Source organism: Salmo salar, chromosome 15 (genome assembly GCF_965601325.2).
Source record: "Salmo salar chromosome 15, fSalSal1, whole genome shotgun sequence".
Taxonomy (NCBI): Eukaryota; Metazoa; Chordata; class Actinopteri; order Salmoniformes; family Salmonidae; genus Salmo; species Salmo salar.
Genome location: NC_138305.1, coordinates 73,777,855 through 73,799,044, shown reverse-complemented (window position 1 = coordinate 73,799,044; position 21,190 = coordinate 73,777,855). Strand labels below are relative to the sequence as shown.

Sequence of the window (21,190 nt, the reverse complement as noted above, 5' to 3'; positions counted from 1 at the left end):
TTGTTAACAAACTATAGTTTTGGCAAGTCGGTTAGGATATCTACTTTGTTCTTCACACATGACATTTTTCCAACAATTGTTTACAGACAGATTATTTCACTTATAATTCACTGTATCACAATTCCAGTGGGTCAGAAGTTTACATACACTAAGTTGACTGTACCTTTAAACAACTTGGAAAATTCCAGAAAATTATGTCATGGCTTCAGAAGCTTCTGATAGGCAAATTGATATAATTTGAGTCAATTGGAGGTGTACCTGTGGATGTATTTCAAGGCCTACATTCAAACTCACTGCATCTTTGCTTGACATCATGGGAAAATCAAAAGAAATCAGCCAAGACCTCAGAAAAAAAATTGTAGACCTCCACAAGTCTGGTTTATCCTTGGGAGCAATTTCTAAACGCCTGAGGGTACCACGTTCAACTGTATAAACAATAGTATGCAAGTATAAACACCATGGGACCACGCAGCCGTCATACCACTCAGGAATGAGAAGCGTTCTGTCTCCTAGAGATGAATGTACTTTGGTGCGAAAAGTGCAAATCAATCCCAGAACAACAGCAAAAGACCTTGTGAAGATGCTGGAGGAAACAGGTACAAAAGTATCTATATCCACAGTAAAAACAAGTCCTATATCGACATAACCTGAAAGGCCGCTCAGCAAGGAAGAAGCCACTGCTCCAAAACCACCATAAAAAAGCCAGACTACGGTTTGCAACTGCACATGTGGACAAAGATCGTACTTTTTGGAGAAATGTCCTCTGGTCTGATGAAACAAAAATAGAACTGTTTGGCCATAATGACCATGTTTGGAGGAAAAAGGGGGAGGCTTGCAAGTCGATGAACACCATCCCAACCGTGAAGCACAGGGGTGGCAGCATCATATTGTGAGGGTGCTTTGCTGCAGGAGGGACTGGTGCACTTCACAAAATAGATGGCATCATGAGACAAGAAAATGATGTGGATATATTGAAGCAACATCTCAAAACATCAGTCAGGAAGTTAAAGCTTGGTCGTAAATGGGTCTGCCATATAGACAATGACCCCAAGCATACTTCCAAAGTTGTGGCAAAATGGCTTAAGGACAACAAAGTCAAGGTATTGGGAGTGGCCATCACAAAGCCCTGACCTCAATCCCATAGAAAATTTGTGGGCAGAACTGAAAAAGCGTGTGCGAGCAAGGAGGCCTACAAACCTGACTCAGTTACTCCAGCTCTGTCAGGAGTAACTGTGGGAAGCTTGTGGAAGTCTACCCGAAATGTTTGACCCAAGTTAAACAATTTAAAGGCAATGCTACCAAATACTAATTGAGTGAATGTACATTGACCCACTGGGAATGTGATGAAAGAAATAAAAGCTGATATAAATAATTCTCTCTACTATTATACTGACATTTCACATTCTTAAAATAAAGTGGTGAGCCTAACTGACCTAAGACAGGGAATTTTTACTAGGATTAAATGTCAGGAATTGTGATAAACTGAGTTTAAATGTATTTGGCTAAGGTGTATGTAAACTTCCGACTTCAACTGTAGTTTCCTAGGGTGAACTATCCAGTAAACAACTCCATGAGCTATTGTTGCTTCATGTCATGGTGACTAAACCCTGCACAGCAAATTGGCTAGTGTTACATTGGTGTTAGAAGCCTGTAATTGGTGTTAGTAGCTTGTAATTAGTTGGAATAGCAACCAGGTTTGCATCTTACGTCATGCTTCCTAAATAAGCTACTGGTCAGCTGGAAGTATTTGTACAAAATGCTAACTATATTTGTAAGTACGGTGTCCAATAGATGTCGGTGTTTGAAAGCAGCTTGGAATCGAGAAAGCACTGGAACCAGGGCAAAATCAGTGGGATCTCGCATTTTGTGACACACGGTTTGAAAAAGCATGTGATCAAACAAAGCTTTCGACGTCATTGATGATAAAGGGAAACACGCATCTGCACACTGCTTCAAAGTTAGCTGCTTCGCGATTTCGACGCATTCCTCGGAGCTCCGGTATCAAATGTACTATCACTAGAAGTCTTCTTTATCAATGTTTATAACGCTGACAGTCATTCTGAATGCAGGTTGCGGGTGAATGAAAATTCCAACTGTTGGCTATCCTAACTCAACAGGAATTACACATCACTTTGTAAACCAGCATAATGTGTCTTGCAGGCCTGATGTGGCATGTAAACAAAGAGTTTCAGGCCACTGTATTAGCGTTAAACTAGGCCTCAAAATGAGGCCTCATGATATACACTACCGTTCAAAAGTTTGGGGTCACTTGGAAATGTCCTTGTTTTCCATGAAAACATACATGAAATGAGTTGCAAAATGAATAGGAAGTATAGTCAAGATGTTGACAAGGTTATTAATAATCATTTTTTATTTAAATAATAATTGTGTCCTTTAAACTTTGCTTTTGTCAAAGAATCCTCCATTTGCAGCAATTACAGCCTTGCAGTCCTTTGGCATTCTAGTTGTCAATTTGTTGATGTAATCTGAAGAGATTTCTCCCCACGCTTCCTGAAGCACCTCCCACAAGTTGGATTGGCTTGATGGGCACTTCTTACGTACCATACGGTCAAGCTGCTCCCACAACAGCTCAATAGGGTTGAGATCCGGTGACTGTGCTGGCCACTCCATTATAGACAGAATACCAGCTGACTGCTTCTTCCCTAAATAGTTCTTGCATAGTTTGGAGCTGAGCTTTGGGCCATTGTCCTGTTGTAGGAGGAAATTGTCTCCAATTAAGCGCCGTCCACAGGGTATGGCATGGAGTTGCAAAATGGAGTGATCTTCTTCAAGATCCCTTTTACCCTGTACAAATCTCCCACTTTACTACCACCAAAGCACCCTAAGACCATCACATTGCCTCCACCATGCTTGACAGATGGCGTCAAGCACTCCTCCAGCATCTTTTCATTTTTTCTGTGTCTCACGAATGCTCTTCTTTGTGATCCAAACACTTGAAACTTAGTTTAGTCTGTCTATACACTTTTTTCCAATCTTCCTCTGTCCAGTGTCTGTATTCTTTTGCCCATCTTAATCTTTTCTTTTTATTGGCCAGACTGAGATATGGCTTTTTCTTTGCAACTCAGCCTAGAAGGCCAGCATCCCTGAGTTGCCTCTTCACTGTTGACGTTGAGACGGGTACTGTTGAGACGGGTACTGTTGTTTTGCGGGTACTATTTAATGAAGCTGCCAGTTGAGGACTTGTGTGGCATCTGTTTCTCAAACTAGACACTCTAATGTACTTGTCCTCTTGCTCAGTTGTGCACCGGGGCCTCCCACTCCTCTTTCTATTCTGGTTAGAGCCAGTTTGTGCTGTTATGTGAAGGGAGTAGTACACAGCGTTGAACAAGATCTTCAGTTTCTTGGCAATTTCTCTCATGGCATAGCCTTCATTTCTCAGAACAAGAATAGACTGATGAGTTTCAGAAGAAAGTACTTTGTTTCTGGCCATTTTTTGCCTGTAATCGAACCCACAAATGCTGATTCTCCAGATACTCGACTAATGTTAATTTCTCTACCATAAGCTGCTTCTCATTTTAGAGAATTTGGCAGCATGTCCAACCAGCCTCACAACCGCAGACCACGTGTATGGCATTGTGTGGGCGAGCGGTTTGCTGGTGTCAACGTTGTGAACAGAGTACCCCATGGTGGCAGTGGGGTTATGGTATGGGCAGGCATAAGCTACGGACAACAAACACAATTGCGTTTTATCAATGGCAATTTCAATGCACAGGATACCGTGACGAGATCCTGAGGCCCATTGTGGTGTCATTCATCTGCCACCCTCACCTCATGTTTCAGCATGATAATGCATGGCTCCATGTTGCAAGGATCTGTATACAATTCCTGGAAGCTGAAAATCCCAGTTCTTCCATGGCCTGCATACTCACCAGACATATCACCCATTGAGCAAGTTAGGGATGCTCTGGATCCATGTGTACGACAGTGTGTTCCAGTTCCCGCCAATATCCAACAACTTTGCACAGCCATTGAAGAGGAGTGGGACAACATTCCACAGGCCACAATCAACAGCCTGATCAACTCAATGCGAAGGAGATGTGTCACGCTGCAAAGGCAAATGGTGGTCACACCAGATACTGACTGGCTTTCGGATCCACGCCCCTACCTTTTTTAAGGTATCTGTGACCAACAGATCCATAGATCCATAGATTAGGGCATAATTCATTTATTTCAATTGACTGACTTCCATATATGATCTGTAACTAAGTAAAATCTTTGAAATTGTTGCATTTATATTTTTGTTCAGTATAGTTAGTTTAGTTTCACCTGACCGGTAACTTAGCAAGTAGAGTAGGGAATTATGGAACATTCAGCGATGTGAGGTTATGAGGTCAAAACCCGTTGAAGGCACATTATTTAAAAAATTGTTTTGTATGATACCAAACTTTCTACACTATTGTTAAATTGTTTTATTTTACTTAATATAGTATAAGCTTATGTGTTAAGCATCATAAATAATGCCATAGATTCCTTTTTTAAATAGTAAACTTGAAGGCAAAAAAGTGAAGAAGGATGTAAATGTAACGGTCGTCGTGAACACAGGACCAAAACGCAGCGGGAATATGAATGCTCATCTTTTTAATATTGAGAAAAGTGAACACACAAAATAAACAAAACAACAACTACACAGTTCCATAAGGCAAAGTAGCTATACAGAAAACATCTACCTACAAACCCCAAAGGAAAAACAGGCTGCCTAAGTATGACTCCCAATCAGCAACAACGATAACCAGCTGTTCTTGATTGAGAGTCATACCCGGCCGAAACAAAGAAATCCGAAACATAGAAACAAGGACATAGAATGCCCACCCAAATCACACCCTGACCAAACCTAAATAGAGACATAAAAAGGCTCTCTCAGGTCAGGGCGTGACAGTACCCCCCCCCCAAAGGTGCGGACTCCGGCCACAAAACCTGAACCTATAGGGGAGGGTCTGGGTGGCCAATTCTCTGCGGTGGAGGCTCTGGAGCGGGACGCAGACCCCGCTCCACCCCTGGCTCACCCCACTTCAATGGCTCCCCTAGAGCGTGATCTCCTGCCGCCGACCACGGACTGGAGACCCTCGCAGCGGGCCCCGGACTGGAGGGCGACCCTGGCTGCGCCGGAGGACTGGCGGGCGACCCTGGCTGCGCCCGGCTGGCGGGCGACTCTGGCTGCGCCCGGCTGGCGGGCGACTCTGGCGGCTCCGGACTGGCGGGCGGCTCTGGCGGCTCCGGACTGGCGGACTGGCTCTGGGCGCAGGCACAGGATTCACCAGGCTGGGGAGACATGCAGGAGGCCTGGCTCTGGGCGCAGGCACTGGACTCACCAGGCTGGGGAGACATGCAGGAGGCCTGGCTCTGGGCGCAGGCACAGGAAGCCTGATGCGTGGGGCTGGTAATGGAGGTACCAGACTGGATACACGCACCTCAGGGCTAGTGCAAGGAGCAGGAACAGGGCATACTGGACTGTGAGGTCGCACTGGAGATCTGGTGCGTAGGCTTGTTACCCATCTTCCAGGCTGAATAACCAACCTAGCCCGGCGCGGGTGGAGCGCAGGCACAGAAAGAACTGATTCCTCCCAGCGCTCCGGAGACATAGTACGCAGCGCCGGCGCAGGATAACCTGGACCGAGACAGCGCACCGGAGACCAGATGCGCTGAGCTGGAACACTCCACCCCGGCTCAATGCCCACTCTCGCCCGGCAGATGTTAGGAGCTGGGATGTAGCGCACCGGGAGCTCAACGTGTACTTGGGACACCGTGCGCTCTGCCGCATAACACGGTGCCTGACCAGTACTACGCTGCCTCCTGTAAGCACGGGAAGTTGGCTCAGAATTCCTTCCTGACTCAGGCCAACTTCTCGTGTGCTCCCCCCAAAAAAACATTTTTGGGGCTGCCTCTCGTGCCTGCTGCGCTCCCTTGCCTCATACCACCGCCTCTCAGCTTTCGCTGCCTCCAGTTCCTCTTTCGGGTGGCGATATTCCCCAGCTTGTCTCCATGGTCCCTTTCAGTCCAGAATTTCCTCCCAAGTCCACGAATCCTGAACCCTCTGCTCCTTGTTCCCACGCTGCTTGGTCCTCTTTTGGTGGGTAAATCTGTAACGGTCGTCGTGAACACAGGACCAAAACGCAGTGGGAATATGAATGCTCATCTTTTTAATATTGAGAAAAGTGAACACTTACAAAATAAACAAAACAACGACTACACAGTTCCATAAGGCAAAGTACCTATACGGAAAACATCTACCCACAAACCCCAAAGGAAAAACAGGCTGCCTAAGTATGACTCCCAATCAGCAACAACGATAACCAGCTGTTCCTGATTGAGAGTCATACACGGCCGAAACAAAGAAATCCCAAACATAGAAACACGGACATAGAATGCCCACCCAAATCACACCCTGACCAAACCTAAATAGAGACATAAAAAGGCTCTCTCAGGTCAGGGCGTGACAGTAAACCTGGTATTCCAACTGATTATAGGCTACTATTGCCAACGATTTACCGCTGCGCAATTGAGTTTGATGAAAACAGTGGAGGAAAAAAACGTATATATCTGATAATCACAACCTACTTTTTATTGCTGACCAGCAAATGTCACTAATGTGAATTGTGTACAGATAATGAAGCTCTGAGTAATGAACCATTTTCCAGCACAATTTGGTGAAAGCCCCGAAGCCTTCAGAAATCCTGTTTCCCATCACTAGTGGAAACACACCAATGGTGGGAAAATGCACATATTTTCTTAATGCAGATTTTAGAATATGGGTATGAAAATATGTCGCCAATTGGATGGAAACCTAGCTATTGTCACTAACAAATGCAGTCATGGATGGTAACTCTACAATTCACTTGAAAATGCAATGAACACTAGGAAACTATATTGGAGGTGTGGCTTAGTCAGGGCATAGCTTTCAGTTAGTTATTTTTGGCCACCCGTGAGTGGAAGTGTTGTATCAGTTTAAGTGGTCTATCGTTATGTTAATACACTGACAAAGTGTAACAGTGTCAGCACTAAGCACAGTGTTAATTTAACACTGAAAAGTGTGGACCCATATACACACTGGCCCAGTCTTAAATGTAACACATTCAGGTGTAACACATTCATTCAACACTGTTGTCACGTCCTGACCAGCAGAGGGCGTAATTGTGTTAGTCTTGGTCAGGATGTGGCAGGTGGTTTGTGTTTGTTAAATGTTCTGTTGGTGATTGGGACTTCCAATTGAAGGCAGGTGTGTTGAGTTGCCTTTGATTGGAAGTCCTATATAGGTGTGTGTGTTTTTCTTTGGGGTTGTGGGTGGTTGTCCTTGCACTGCATTGTATGTGCCTGCAAGACTGTTGCTGTTGTAAGTACTGTTTATTGTTGTTTTCAAGTGGATGCTTTACGTGTTTTATTTAATAAACATGAGTGTCCACAATCCCGCTGCGCCTTGGTCCTCTTCTCTCCATGACAACTTCTGTGACAACTGTAGAATTTTCTGTGTGAACAACTCACTCCCATGCTTCGTAATAGTTTTGACACTTCATCTCTCTCAACCTCAAAACTACACTGTTTTCATCTGAGGCTGTAGAGGCTCCATGTACAGTACAAACACAAACACACAAATAATAATAACTTTATTTGTATAGCGATTTTTAATACAAGTAACAAAGTGCTTCCCATCATAAAATAATAAAATAAAAGTATGAACAAATAAACAAAAACAAGAGGAAAGAGAAATTAAGAAAAAAAAGATTGTTAATTAAAATCATACATTGAAATCATACATTAAAAGCGTGTCATCAGCAAGGATATAAAAAGAGGCACTGAATCTGCAAGCAAGTGACATTTGCTGACCATTCCAAAGTCTAACCCAAATGGCAAATTCCCAGTGTCCTTTAGGTTTCAACCTAGACTTTGGAATGGTCAACAGTGCCCTGCCAGAGGATCTCAGGCTGCGTCTTGGCTCGTAGGGATATAAAACGATCTGAGATATAGGATGGTGCTAAACCAAGCCTAGCCTTAAACGTGATTAATACCATTTAAAAATATTTTCTAAAAGTGACTGGTAGCCAGTGTAGAGAAGCTAAAATAGGTGTGATATGGTTACATTTCCTGGTGCCTTAGCGTTCTATGTATACCCAGCTGCAGCATTCTGAACTAACTGTGGACAATGGAGGGATTTCTGACAGAGACAGCAAATAAAAACATTGTATATGTTTCTCTAGATCAATGACTGAGATAAAATACTTGACTTTAGATATATTTCTTAGATGATAAAAGCAAGACTGGACAACCGTCTTTACATGCAGCTCACGGTTTAGGTCAGGGTCAAAGACACCAAGGTTTTTGGCCATATGCTTTACATTTGTGGACAAATGACAAAGGTTATCTACAATCTGAGTTATAGTATGGTGGAGGCCAAATACAACAACCTCAGATTTTTTTTATCATTGAGCTAGAGAAAATTGTCAGACAACATTTGATGTCATCAAGACACTTGTGATGGATAGCTACGCTAGCTTGGTCACTGGGTCTGATTGGTAAATAGAGCTGCGTGTCATCCGTATAGCAGTGAACCTGAATGTTATGATTGCGGATGATACCGTATCACCAAGGGGAAGCATATACAGGTGAAGTCGGAAGTTTACATACACCTTAGCCATACATTTCAACTCAGTTTTTCACAATTCCTGACATTTAATCTTAGTAAAAATTCCCTGTCTTAGGTCAGTTAGGATCACCACCTTATTTTAAGAATGTGAAATGTCAGAATAATAGTAGAGAGAAAGATTTATTTCAGCTTTTATTTCTTTCATCACATTCACAGTGGGTCAGAAGTTGGGGTGAATTTTGGCCCATTCCTCCTGAGAGAGCTGGTGTAACTGAGTCAGGTTTGTAGGCCTCCTTGCTCGCACACACTTTTTCAGTTCTGCCCACACATTTTCTATAGGATTGAGGTCAGGGCTTTGTGATGGCCATACCAATACCTTGACTTTGTTGTCCTTAAGCCATTTTGCCACAACTTTGGAAGTATGCTTGGGGTCATTGCCCATTTGGAAGACCCATTTGCAACCAAGCTTTAACTTCCTGACTGATGTCTTTAGATGTTGCTTCAATATATCCACATCATTTTCTGTCCTCATGATACCATCTATTTTGTGAAGTGCACCAGTCCCTCCTGCAGCAAAGCACCCCGACAACATGATGCTGCCACCCCCGTGCTTCACGGTTGGGAGGGTGTTCTTCGGCTTGCAAGCATCCACTTTTTCCTCCAAACATAACAATGGTCATTATGGCCAAACAGTTCTATTTTTGTTTCATCAGACCAGAGAACGTTTCTCCTAAAAGTACGATCTTTGTCCGCATTTGCAGTTGCAAACCGTAGTCTGGCTTTTTTATGGCGGTTTTGGAGCAGTGACTTCTCCCTTGCTGAGCAGCCTTTCAGGTTATGTCAATATAGGACTCGTTTTACTGTGGATATAGATACTTTTGTACCTGTTTCCTCCAGCATCTTCACAAGGTCCTTTGCTGTTGTTCTGGGATTGATTTGCACTTTTTGCACCAAAGTACGTTAATCTCTAGGAGACAGAACGCGTCTCCTTCCTGAGCGGTATGAGGGCTGCATGGTTCCATGGTGTTTATACTTGCGTACTATTGTTTGTAAAGATTAACGTGGTACCTTCAGGCGTTTGGAAATTGCTCCCAAGGATGAACCAGACTTGTGGAGGTCTACATTTTTTTTCTGAGGTCTTGGCTGATTTCTTTTGATTTTCCCATGATGTCAAGCAAAGATGCAGTGAGTTTGAAGGTAGGCCTTGAAATACATCCAGAGGTACACCTCCAATTGACTCAAATTATGTCAATTATCCTATCAGAAGCTTCTAAAGCCAAGACATAATTTTCTGGAATTTTCCAAGTTGTTTAAAGGCACAGTCAACTTAGTGTTTGTAAACTACCGATGGAATTGTGATACAGTGAAGTATAAGTGAAATAATCTGTCTGTAAACAATTGTTGGAAAAATTACTTGTGTCATGCACAAAGTAGATGTCCTAACCGACTTGCCAAAACTATAGTTTGTTAACAAGAAATTTGTTGAGTGGTTGAAAAACTAGTTTTAATGACTCCAACCTAAGTGTATGTAAACTTCCGACTTCAACTGTACAGGGGAAAAAGGATGGGGCCCAGAATTTACCCCTGAGGGACACCATAGTGAATAGGTGCTGGGGACAATACTGAACCACCCATGCTCACTGAAAAACGTCTGCCACATATATATGACCTGAACCAGTCGAGAGAAATGCTGGAGATTCCCACCCATCTCTCCAGCTGGTCAACAAGAATGTTATGATCAATTGTGACAAACGCAGCACTGAGATCCAAAATAACTAAAATCGAGAATTAATCGGTAGCAGAAGGTCATTACTGACTTTCAATAAAGCAGTTTCCGTGCTGTGAAGTGAGGGGAAGCCCGACTGGAATTTTTCAAATAAGTTTTTCATACTCAAATTAGCCACCAATTGCTTGAAAACAACAGTTCATTGCATCCTCGCAGTTGACTGTTCTGCCATAAGATACCTGAGTGTGTTACATTCCTCAGGAGTGTATGGCAGATCCAGACATGCAGTACAGACTGAGTCAACTCCATCGTGAGATGGGCAAGGCATGCAGAGACCTTAAACACAAATAACACAGGATGACTAGCCTCTCAGGCATAAAATATCATATATACTCTTACAATCAAATTGGCTCCCAACAGGGTTGACCTTTCCATTCTAAAGACACACCTACAGTTTGACTTACTACATAGGGCCTTGAGCTAGCCTACAGCACCAGGTCCGGTCTAGTAGGGCTTTCTCACTGACAACAGACAATTGACTTGTGAACACTCTCAATCACATGTGAATGTCAAAAACAAGACTACATGGTGAGGCAGCAGCAATGATTCCACCGGTGGAATTAGGGTGACCACATCTAAAATGCCCAAATGCAGGACATGGGAAAGATTCTGTGGGACATTTGCAGAACAGTGGACAGAATACATTTTTGGGGCAGGTTAATGGATCATGTTCAAATGGTGACATAGTTCTGCTGTATGAAGGTCACTGCCTGTTAAAGGGGCAACCCTTAGTAGCTACATCCATTTTTAGACTTATAAATGAATGATATGTACCCATTGATTCTTGAAGAATATAACAAATAAATGACTCATGAGCTTAATTCAGCTGTCCTACCTCATCAAAACCCAAAATATAACTTGTTTTATTTAATACAATGTTTGTAAACAAACTAAATGTAAACAACCTAAAAACATGATTAAAACTATTGATATCGTGGATGGTCAGTCCTTGCACTCATAGCGTAGTGGACGGATTTGAGAGTGGTTGCATTTCTCAAGCCCCATCCCTCAGCTTTTTACTGTGGCGGGGAGTGGCGGGGAGAACTGTGGCGGGGAGAACACTTTGTTAACGTTTCAGTTAAGGATTGTTGCTTTAAACACCTTTAATAGAGTCATAGTGTTATTATATGGTGCAACCCTGTAGTGAGTGAGTTACTTTTGTGCTGTTAATATCAAGCAAAGTTGAGAAAGACATTCTTAGTATAGCAAACAAAAAATATGATATTGAAGGCAAAACATAAACCCAAAATTATTGATAGCAAAACTAAATATTGCAAGGAATTTCTTTCGAAATGTGAGAACAAATGAATGTATATGAATGCCCCAAAAATAGTTTCCAGTGAATTTTTTGTATGATAACGCAATGAAATAAAACGTCTTTGGTTATGTTACCCTGGCCTTTGCTTTCGCTGCGTTTTCTTTCCAGTTGCAAGTTTTGGCACATTCCAGCAACATAGCACCCTGTATCCCACTGCTGGTTTGCCTCTGAAGCTAAACAGAGTAGGTCCTGGTTGGTCCCTGGATGGGACACCAGATGTAGCTGAAATGTACATATGAAACTTCCCACATGTCCGACAACCACGTGTCTGATTCATGAGGATTCCCCCCCCCCCCCCCCCAAAAAAAGTCCTGTTTTTTTATTTTTTATAAGGGCTCTCTCTTTCTCTCTGAACAGTCAAAGGGAGTTAACTTCAGGCATTTGAAGACCCTCTGCGGTATTGAAGAATTATGTTTTTTCTCTTTGTTATCTACATCCTTTTCAGAAAGCACATCTCCTCACAATGGGTTGCTCTGCAAGCCTATCAAATGCATCAGGTCACTCTCCTGAAATCTGGAGGTCACCCCCCACCACACCACAGGAGGTTGGTGGCACTTTAATTGGGCATAACAGGCTCATGGGAATGGTTTCCATGTGTTTGATGCCATTCCATTCACTCCCTTCCAGCCATTATTATGAGCCGTCCTCCCCTCCACTCACTAGTGGGGTCCAGGCTCTATCACAATGTGATGATACAGAGAATAATGGACAGCCACAGACAATGAGGTCTCAGCTCCTTGTTCTTGGTAAAGACAGTTTTAGCTTCATGAACTTAGTGCAACTCAGCTTACCCTATCATAGGGTAAGGCTGTTTTGCCCCATTTTGTTTTTACATTGTCTACAATGTATAGCTCCAAATATGTTTCAAACAATCATGTCAGTCTAATTGACCTTCAGGCATTCTGAATTTCAGAGTGGTTACCTAAGCCTCATCCTAAACTTAGTAGCTTAGCAAACAAAGTGGAAGGGTCAGGCTGTTGAAATGAACACTTTCAAGTATGTAATTCACTGACATTTAGCAATGAGCTCTAGTCAAAGATTTCCCCTTTCATCTGTGGCTCTAGCCGAGACAATACAAAAATGTGCTTTTGGATGGTATGCACATCCCCGTCACAAGAGGGCGAAATGATACTTTGGTCGCTTCATGGGTTGTAGTTTTCTTTACATTTTCCAAGTCCCATGTATTTCTATTTTGTAGTACCCGCCAGGCCGGCATGTCACGTCTCGGCACATATTCACATTTTAACAAAAAAGACAGACGACAAAGGGGGAGGGATCATAGCTCATGGCTCTATCACAGTGCCATCCGTTTTGTCACCAAAGCCCCATATACTACTGATAAGAGAATTATCTAATAAAGGTAAATGAATCAATAAACCATTATGAATTATTAGTCATGTAGCATGGATAATGAATAATCAATGTAATGAACGATTAGTCCCAGAAAGTCTAGTAGAGGCTGGAGAGGGAGAGAAATGTGTGTGTGTATTTAGTGTGCCCAAGAGAACAGAGGACATATGGTACAGGGAGTAAAAACTTCAAGGGGTTCCTAACCTTGAGGGAAAGGAACAGGCAGAGCTGGATAGTGATAAACAATGTGGGAAGTCAAAGGGGGATGCAGTTCACCAACAGTTTGTGTGTAAATGCATGTGCGTGAGTAAAGAGAGAAACTATATAATGACTGTTTTGTTATCTTGACCTCAGAACGTTCTCATGAATAAAGCCGAATGAAGCTTTTGCAGACAGCTGAGTCCTTGCCTAATTATTTAACCCATTGTCTTACAAACCTTGGGAATCAGTCAAGGCTTATTGATTGTTAATTATTATCATTACGATATAAAATTCCTATATCAACTACCTACCACTGCGACCTGTATGCTCTCGTTGGCTGGCCCTCGCTTCATACTCGTCGCCAAACCCACTGGCTCCAGGTCATCTACAAGACCCTGCTAGGTAAAGTCCCCCCTTATCTCAGCTCACTGGTCACCATAGCAGCACCCACCTGTAGCACGCGCTCCAGCAGGTATATCTCTCTGGTCACCCCCAAAGCCAATTCCTCCTTTGGCCGTCTCTTCTTCCAGTTCTCTGCTGCCAATGACTGGAACGAACTACAAAAATCTCTGAAACTGGAAACACTTATCTCCCTCACTAGTTTTAAGCACCAGCTGTCAGAGCAGCTCACAGATCACTGCACCTGTACATAGCCCATCTATAATTTAGCCCAAACAACTACCTCTTCCCCTACGGTATTTATTTATTTATTTATTTTGCTCCTTTGCACCCCATTATTTCTATTTCTACTTTGCACTTTCTTCCACTTCAAATCTACCATTCCAGTGTTTTACTTGCTATATTGTATTTACTTTGCCACCATGGCCTTTTTTGCCTTTACCTCCCTTATCTCACCTCATTTGCTCACACTGTATATAGACTTATTTTTCTACTGTATTATTGACTGTATGTTTGTTTTACTCCATGTGTAACTCTGTGTTGTTGTATGTGTCAAACTGCTTTGCTTTATCTTGGCCATGTCGCAAATGTAAATGAGAACTTGTTCTCAACTTGCCTACCTGGTTAAATAAAGGTGAAATAAAAAGAAATACCTAAAAATAGTGATAAAGCAGACCATCAATCAAAATACTTATAGGCCAGACATCCACAGCAAACGAATCCCAGGTAAACACTGAAACATATACTGAACACAAATATAAACGCAACATGCAACAATTTCAAATATTTGAGTGAGTTACAGTTCATAAATTCATTATCCAATCATGTGAAATCTATGGATTTCACATGATTGGGAACACAGATATGCATCTGTTGGTCACAGATACCTTTAAAAAAAGTTAGCGGTGTGGATCAGAAAACCAGTCAGTATCTGGTGTGACCACCATTTTCCTCATGCATGCAGTGCATGCTACACATCTCCTTCGCATAGAGTTGATCAGGCTGTTGATTGTGGGCTGTGGAATGTTGTCCCACTCCTCTTCAATGTCTGTGCCAAGTTGCTGGATATTGGCGGGAACTGGAACACGCTGTCGTACACATCAATCCAGAGCATCCCAAACTTGCTCAATGGGTGGTGATGTCTGGTGAGTATGCAGGCCATGGAAGAAGTGGGACATTTTCAGTTTCCAGTAATTGTGTACAGATCCTTCCGAAATGGGGCCATGCATTATGCTGAAACATGAGGTGATGGCGACGTATGACTGGCATGACAATGGGCCTCAGGACCTCTGTGCATTCAAATTGCCATCGATAAAATGCAATTGTGTTTGTTGTCCGTAGTTTATGCCTGCCCATACCATAACCTCACCACCACCATGGGGTACTCTGTTCACAACGTTGACAACAGCAAACCGCTCGCCCACACGACGCCATACACATGGTCTGTGGTTGTGACGTTGGAGGCGGCTTATGGTTGAGAAATAAACATACAATTTTCTGGAAACAGCTCTGGTGGACATTCTTGCAGTCAGCATGATTTTGCATGCTCACACAAAACTTGAGACATCTGTGTCATTGTATTGTGTGACAAAACGGCACATTTTAGAGTGGCCTTTTATTGTCCCCAGCACAAGGTGCACCTATGTAATGATCATGCCGTTTAATCAGCTTCTTGATATGCCACACCTGTCAGTTGGATGTATTATTTTGGCAAAAGAGAAATGTTCACTAACAAGGATGTAAACAAGTTTGTGCCTATGGAACATTTCTGGGATATTTTATTTCAGCTCATGAAACCAACACTTTACATGTTGCGTTTATATTTTCGCCCAGTGTATATGTTACAACTTTTATCACAAGCTGTAACGTATACATAAATAAGGGAGAGTTATGGCTTTTTGCATTATCCAACTGTAGTTAATTATAAATGTAGGCAGTACTCACGTGGTTTCATCGCGCCGGAGACTGCAGATTCTTTTGTTCAAAAAAATCCATCAAAAAACGAGGAAGACGGACAGACACTAGAGAATCAGGAAATCCTTCTGCAGACGTTAATTAGTCGCCGAATTAGAAGTAAAATAATCTGAAATCAAGAGGTTTAACAACTTTTAGTTGGAGAAAGCGAAAGTTTTTCATCGGTGTATTAGCTAGCTAACGTTAGTTAACGTTACCCAAGGTTTGTGTCTTTGTTTAGATATCGATAGCTTACACTAGCTGGCCTTAGTTAGTGACGTTAGCTGGCTAGCTAGATTAGCTAGCTAACTCTTTTTTTTAATCCAGTGAAACTGTGCACTGTGTGGCTATTTTCGTATTTTTCCGTGGTTTAATAGTTGTCCGCTGTTCAGTAGGTAGTAGCCTCAGATTATGTTAGCACAAAGACAAAGAAATGCGGACAACTGAGTGCTAGAATTCATTACTAGCGCGAGTTGCTATGTTAATCGTGCCTAAGATGGGTGGCTTTCTAACTTGTGTGTACTTGGACTTGAATTTAACGTGTAAATGACAAGCCATTTACACTTAGTTTTCCTTTGACTGTTTACATGTCTTTCCTCTCAAGAGCATTGCATTGTCAGCAGTTCAGCAATAATAGTTTGGTTTCGGTTGTATTGATATCTAAATGCATGTCTGTGTTTTCACCCCCACTTTTTAATAGATATTTTGACAAACATGCCACGCAAGAAGGTAACCGAAGTCTCAGGGAATGGTGGGATCAAGAGGAAGAGGGCAGGAGGCAAAAAGAAGGAAAGGGAGTTCAGCAGTGATGATGAGTTTGACGATTATGAAGAGCAGGAGAACACAAAGAAACCTGGCAAGCCTGCTACAAAGTCAGGCCTTCAACCAGTCACTGTCGCGGACGATATCAAGGAAAAAATAGTAAGTCCTGCATGAGGCTGTCGAACGTTGTTCAGGTAATCAAGGGAGGGGGTTTGTGATGTGACTATATAGAATTGTGGTTAATGTGAATAGAGAATGTAACAACATGTTATTAGTCACTTGTAAATCAAGGGTGCTTATGCAGTGCTAGAACAAAACATCAGGAGAAACGTTAATTAAGATAAAGCTGATCCCTGTATTGTCATTTCTATAGAAACTTGACTTACCTAAAGTCAAAGGTCAACTGCTCATTTTCGGAGCCACCAACTGGGATCTCATCGGAAGGAAAGAGGTGCCAAAAGCACAAGGTATAACCCTGCCCAGTCCTGTACATTGCTGTATGCAATACTCCACTCGGTTGTCCCTTAATAGCACTTGTGCTACCAACTTTGAAAGTCGTTTTTCCTGTCTTTCTACTGACAATCTTGAAGAAATCCTCATAATTGACTGCAGTATTGAACTGTTTCTTATCAAATCAAACTTTAAAGTGCATTTCAAATCGCAGCAGACTTTGTTAAAGGTGTGTGTGTGTGGTCTCGCAGTGGCCTTCAGGAACCTAGGCCAGAACTTGTGGGGTCCGCACCGCTACGGCAGCCTGAGTGACGTGCAGGTCAGCAGTGTGGTGTCTGGGCCTTGTGCTGCCCACAGCCTCCTAATCACCACCGAGGGCAAGCTCTGGAGCTGGGGTAGGAATGCTATACTGTAATAGCTCATAGTTTATACTTGTATGTATATGTCTCATAGATGTAATCATTCTAGCTTGTTTGAGTCCAGGAGAAAGGATCAATGTTGACTTCTTTCTCCCTTTGTCAGGTCGAAATGAAAAGGGTCAGCTGGGTCACGGGGACACCAAGCGCCTGGAGGCCCCAAAGCTGATTGAGCCCCTCGCAGACGAAGTGGTGGTGGCTGCAGCCTGTGGACGCAACCACACCCTGGCATTGACAGAGGGTGGCACCGCCTACTCGTTTGGAGAGAACAAACTGGGCCAGCTGGGCCAGGGCAACCAAACAGATGCAGTCCTCAGTCCAGCCCTGGTAAGCAACATCAACCTCATTATTCATCAGCCTAATTATTGTGTCTGATTTATTATGGGTCTAATATGGCCACATGCTGAGCCTGTGCTTATCAAAGCTTCTCCTTTCCCCTCTCAGATCCAGTACAATGGGCAGCCCTTGGTCAAGGTGGCGTGTGGGGCAGAGTTCAGCATGGTGGTGGACTGCAAAGGAAACCTCTACTCGTTCGGGTGCCCAGAGTATGGCCAGCTAGGTATGTCCACAACTAACGAGCAGGACTGGACAGATTTAAACTTCTAAAAAAAGTTTCTCCAATGACACATTTGAAGAGTCACAATGACCCTTTCAAAAATCATTCTAGATCAAACACTGGCGTTGCACTTATTTTTGTGTTGTGTTTTGGGTCACAGGACACAACTCTGACGGCAAGTTCATTGCCCGCGCCCAGCGCATCGAGTTTGACTGTGAGACCATTGCACGCCGCGTGGCCATCTTCATCGAGAAGAGTAAGGACGGCCAGGTGACGCCTGTACCTAACGTGGTGGTCCGAGACGTTGCCTGCGGAGGCAATCACACGGTGAGGAGAAAAGATGAGGATGCGTATTCAGTCTTAGAATTATCAGTTTGACCTTTTAGATCATAATAAATAAGATTACATGTACATGGGTGACCTGATTCTAGATCAGCACTCCTACTCTGAGACACTTTATAAATACGGGCTCTGATCCCTACTGTCACAAATACACCTTGAGCCAGAAATGTGCATTTTAGAAACCAATCAAACAATGATATAGAGCTTTATGTCTCGCAATAGTGTTGGTGTATATTAGTGATGTTAGCGCGAGGTGTGTGTGTGTGTGTGTGTTTCCAGCTGATATTGGACTCACAGAAGCGGGTGTTTTCCTGGGGCTTTGGTGGTTATGGACGGCTGGGTCACACGGAGCAGAAGGACGAGATGGTGCCCAGACTGGTGAAGCTCTTTGACTTCCCCGGGCGCGGGGCATCCCAAATCTACACTGGCTATCAGTGTTCCTTCGCTGTAAATGAGATGGGTATGGGACACAATGCTTAACCCCTTGAATGTCGCACTGATGAGTAAATCTCTTTAGAATAATTTTATGTATCACCCCTATTATCAATTTATACCACTATAAACCAAGAATACTACTGTTACTTCCCCCAAGTCTGTTGCTCTACCTGATATACATTCTGTACAAAACATCTCTTTCCATGACAGACTGACCAGGTGAAAGCTGCGATCTCTTATTTATGTCACCTGTTAAATCCACTTCAATCAGTGTAGATGATGGGAGGTCTGGTTAAAGAAGGATTTTTAAGCCTTGAGACAATTGAGACGTGGATTGTGTATGTGTGCCGTTCAGAGGGTGAATGGGCAAGACAGAAATGTGCCGAACGGGGTATGGTAGTAGGTGCCAGGCGTAACGGTTTGAGTGTGTCAAGAACTGCAATGCTGCTGGGTTTTTCACACTCAACAGTTACTCGTGTGTGTCAAGAATGGTCCACTACCCAAAGGACATCTAGCCAACTTAACACAACTGTCGGAAGATTTGGAGTCAACATGGGCCAGCAGCCCTGTGGAACGCTTTCAATACCTTGTAGAGTCCATGCCCAGACGAACTGAAGCTGTTCTGAGGGCAAAAGGTGGTGCAAGTCAATATTAGGAAGGTGTTCTTAATGTTTTGTACACTGAGTGTATATTGTAGTGATTTTCAAGGGGTATGCCAACTGATTTTTGAACCTTACATCTGTCAGTCTAAACAATGTAGCCATTACACCCAAGAGTTGGACAAATTTTGCTGGTGTCTTTTGATGAGGAAGCTACAATATTTTTAAAAATTGTGCAGGAGGGCTGTTTTTCTGGGGGGTCACCAATACCTCGCGGGAGTCTACCATGTACCCCAAGGCCGTGCAGGACCTGTGTGGCTGGAAGGTCCGCAGTCTGGCGTGCGGGAAAAGCAGTATAGTTATCGCTGCAGACGACAGCACCATCAGCTGGGGACCCTCCCCCACCTTTGGAGAACTGGTAAGTTTTAATTGGTGTATTTATAAAGCAGACTTCTCGCACCCAAAGTGCTGTACCATTATAGAAATGTACTTGCGTGCTCAAATGACTGCTGAATTGGCACACCTCTTCTGGCTTCTCTATCTCTTATGACATGGGTTTTGTGTTTTGTTACAGGGATACGGCGACAACAAGGCCAAGTCCTCCACTACTGCTCAGGAGGTGAAGACCCTGGATGGAGTTTACACTGAACAGGTGTGGAGCAGCAACTAAGAATGAAAACAGTGATGAATTTGAATCCCCACTTATGTATTCTGTAGATGGGAAACTGCATTTAGGTGAATGTTCACTCTTTGGGCTGAAACTTTTTGTTTGTGGTTGCAGGTGGTGATGGGATACGCACACTGCCTGGTCATCGTCAGACAGGATACTCCACAGGAACAAGAGAAGCTCAAGAAGCTGCCAGAGTACAACCCTCGCACGCTCTGATAGGGCACCATCCAGCTGCCTCACCTTTTATTTTTTTACTCCAGAGACAACCGATTCTCTCCAGAATGCACCTGCCCTTTAAGTCACCTTTTGTAAGTCATGATGGATGGCTGGGGAGGGTGGGCTCCCATGAATATGTATGCATACACTTTGAAAAACAAGTCAGGTCTAGGCCAAAGATTCAGAGGTTAAATGAAAAAAAAATGTGCCACAACAACTAAGACTGAAACAAATCCACTCTGGACAGAATACATCCTGCTCACAACGCTTGTCAGATTTCTACAGCTGGATAGAGGGACTCTACCACTCAACTCTCCAAGCACATTATTCCTCTCTGGGTTCTACTCCTACCCCAAAATCCATGCAACTCCACTGAAGCGTTCACTATATTTTCATGAAGTCTTTTTATTCTTCTGTTGAACTGATCAATGTCCTCTCCCTCACCATAACAGGTGCTACATCAGTCCTCTTTGGGCAGATTCATTTCCAAGTGAGGGATCACTTCAAGACCAACACCATGCCTTTTGAAATTGTCATTTGGGGGTATGGAGTAAATGTTTCTTTGTTTGTTCCCAAAGACCAATTGCTGAATTTAGTTTAATTTGTTCATGAAGTCCATGGCAGTATTACTCCTCGTCAGGTCGATCTGTATGCATTGTCAGAACACAACCGGGATCTGAGACATTTGTGCCACCAAGTTGATGCTCTCCGGCCATTGACTTATGTTACATTCCTTGGTTTCTCTTCACTTGTATGATTAAATGTTGGTGTTGAGGATGCGCAACTGTCCCTCAAAGGCCAGTGTCTGCTTGTTGTCAATCTTCCTCAGTGACTCCTTTTTAGCCTGGGAAACCAGCTGTTGACACTGCAGTCTTGGGAATGAAAACCAGCATGAATGTCATTTTGGGAGGACTTGAGTTGTGCCTCTGTTTTAGTGTGAAACTACACTTTCTGCACTGCTGTTAAAATTCTTTATTTCATATGCTTCTGTGTTGGCAATCCTAAATAATCCCATAGATTATTATATTTATAGTGAATTTGATATGACGCTAACCTGGTATTCCAAATGATTTATTGGCTACTAAAGCCAACAATTTACTGCTGTGCCATGGAGTTTTGATGAAAACAGTGGAGGGGGAAA

The 21,190-nt window shown here is 43.2% G+C and overlaps 1 protein-coding gene across 3 annotated transcripts; it reads left to right on the top strand.

The window, feature by feature from the left end:
* Nucleotides 1–15,563: 15,563 nt before the first annotated feature.
* On the top strand, nucleotides 15,564–20,868 carry LOC106572241 (protein RCC2 homolog). Of its 3 annotated transcripts, XR_001321083.3 has the most exons (12): nucleotides 15,564–15,826; nucleotides 16,304–16,524; nucleotides 16,739–16,832; nucleotides 17,067–17,210; nucleotides 17,338–17,558; nucleotides 17,676–17,790; nucleotides 17,948–18,114; nucleotides 18,409–18,589; nucleotides 19,403–19,581; nucleotides 19,738–19,815; nucleotides 19,945–20,141; nucleotides 20,502–20,868. XR_001321083.3 is itself a non-coding variant. In XM_014146262.3 (11 exons), exons 2-11 carry the CDS (start codon nucleotides 16,318–16,320, stop codon nucleotides 20,047–20,049), a joined length of 1,491 nt encoding a protein of 496 aa, XP_014001737.1. In that variant the 5' UTR covers nucleotides 15,564–15,826; nucleotides 16,304–16,317; the 3' UTR covers nucleotides 20,050–20,868. The 3 variants fall into 3 exon arrangements, 2 of the variants coding, with proteins under 2 accessions (XP_014001737.1, XP_014001738.1); XM_014146262.3 differs by having other exon boundaries at nucleotides 19,945–20,868; XM_014146263.3 differs by having other exon boundaries at nucleotides 15,580–15,723; nucleotides 19,945–20,868.
* The last annotated feature ends 322 nt before the right edge of the window (nucleotides 20,869–21,190 follow it).

Excerpts from the sequence above, each read along its gene's own strand:
- LOC106572241 (XM_014146262.3), top strand. The coding sequence starts at position 16,318 with ATGCCACGCAAGAAGGTAACCGAAGTCTCAGGGAATGGTGGGATCAAG. Across the intron at positions 17,211-17,337 it reads GGGCAAGCTCTGGAGCTGGG|GTCGAAATGAAAAGGGTCAG; the intron begins GTAGGAATGCTA and ends TCCCTTTGTCAG. Across the intron at positions 17,791-17,947 it reads CCCAGAGTATGGCCAGCTAG|GACACAACTCTGACGGCAAG; the intron begins GTATGTCCACAA and ends TTTGGGTCACAG.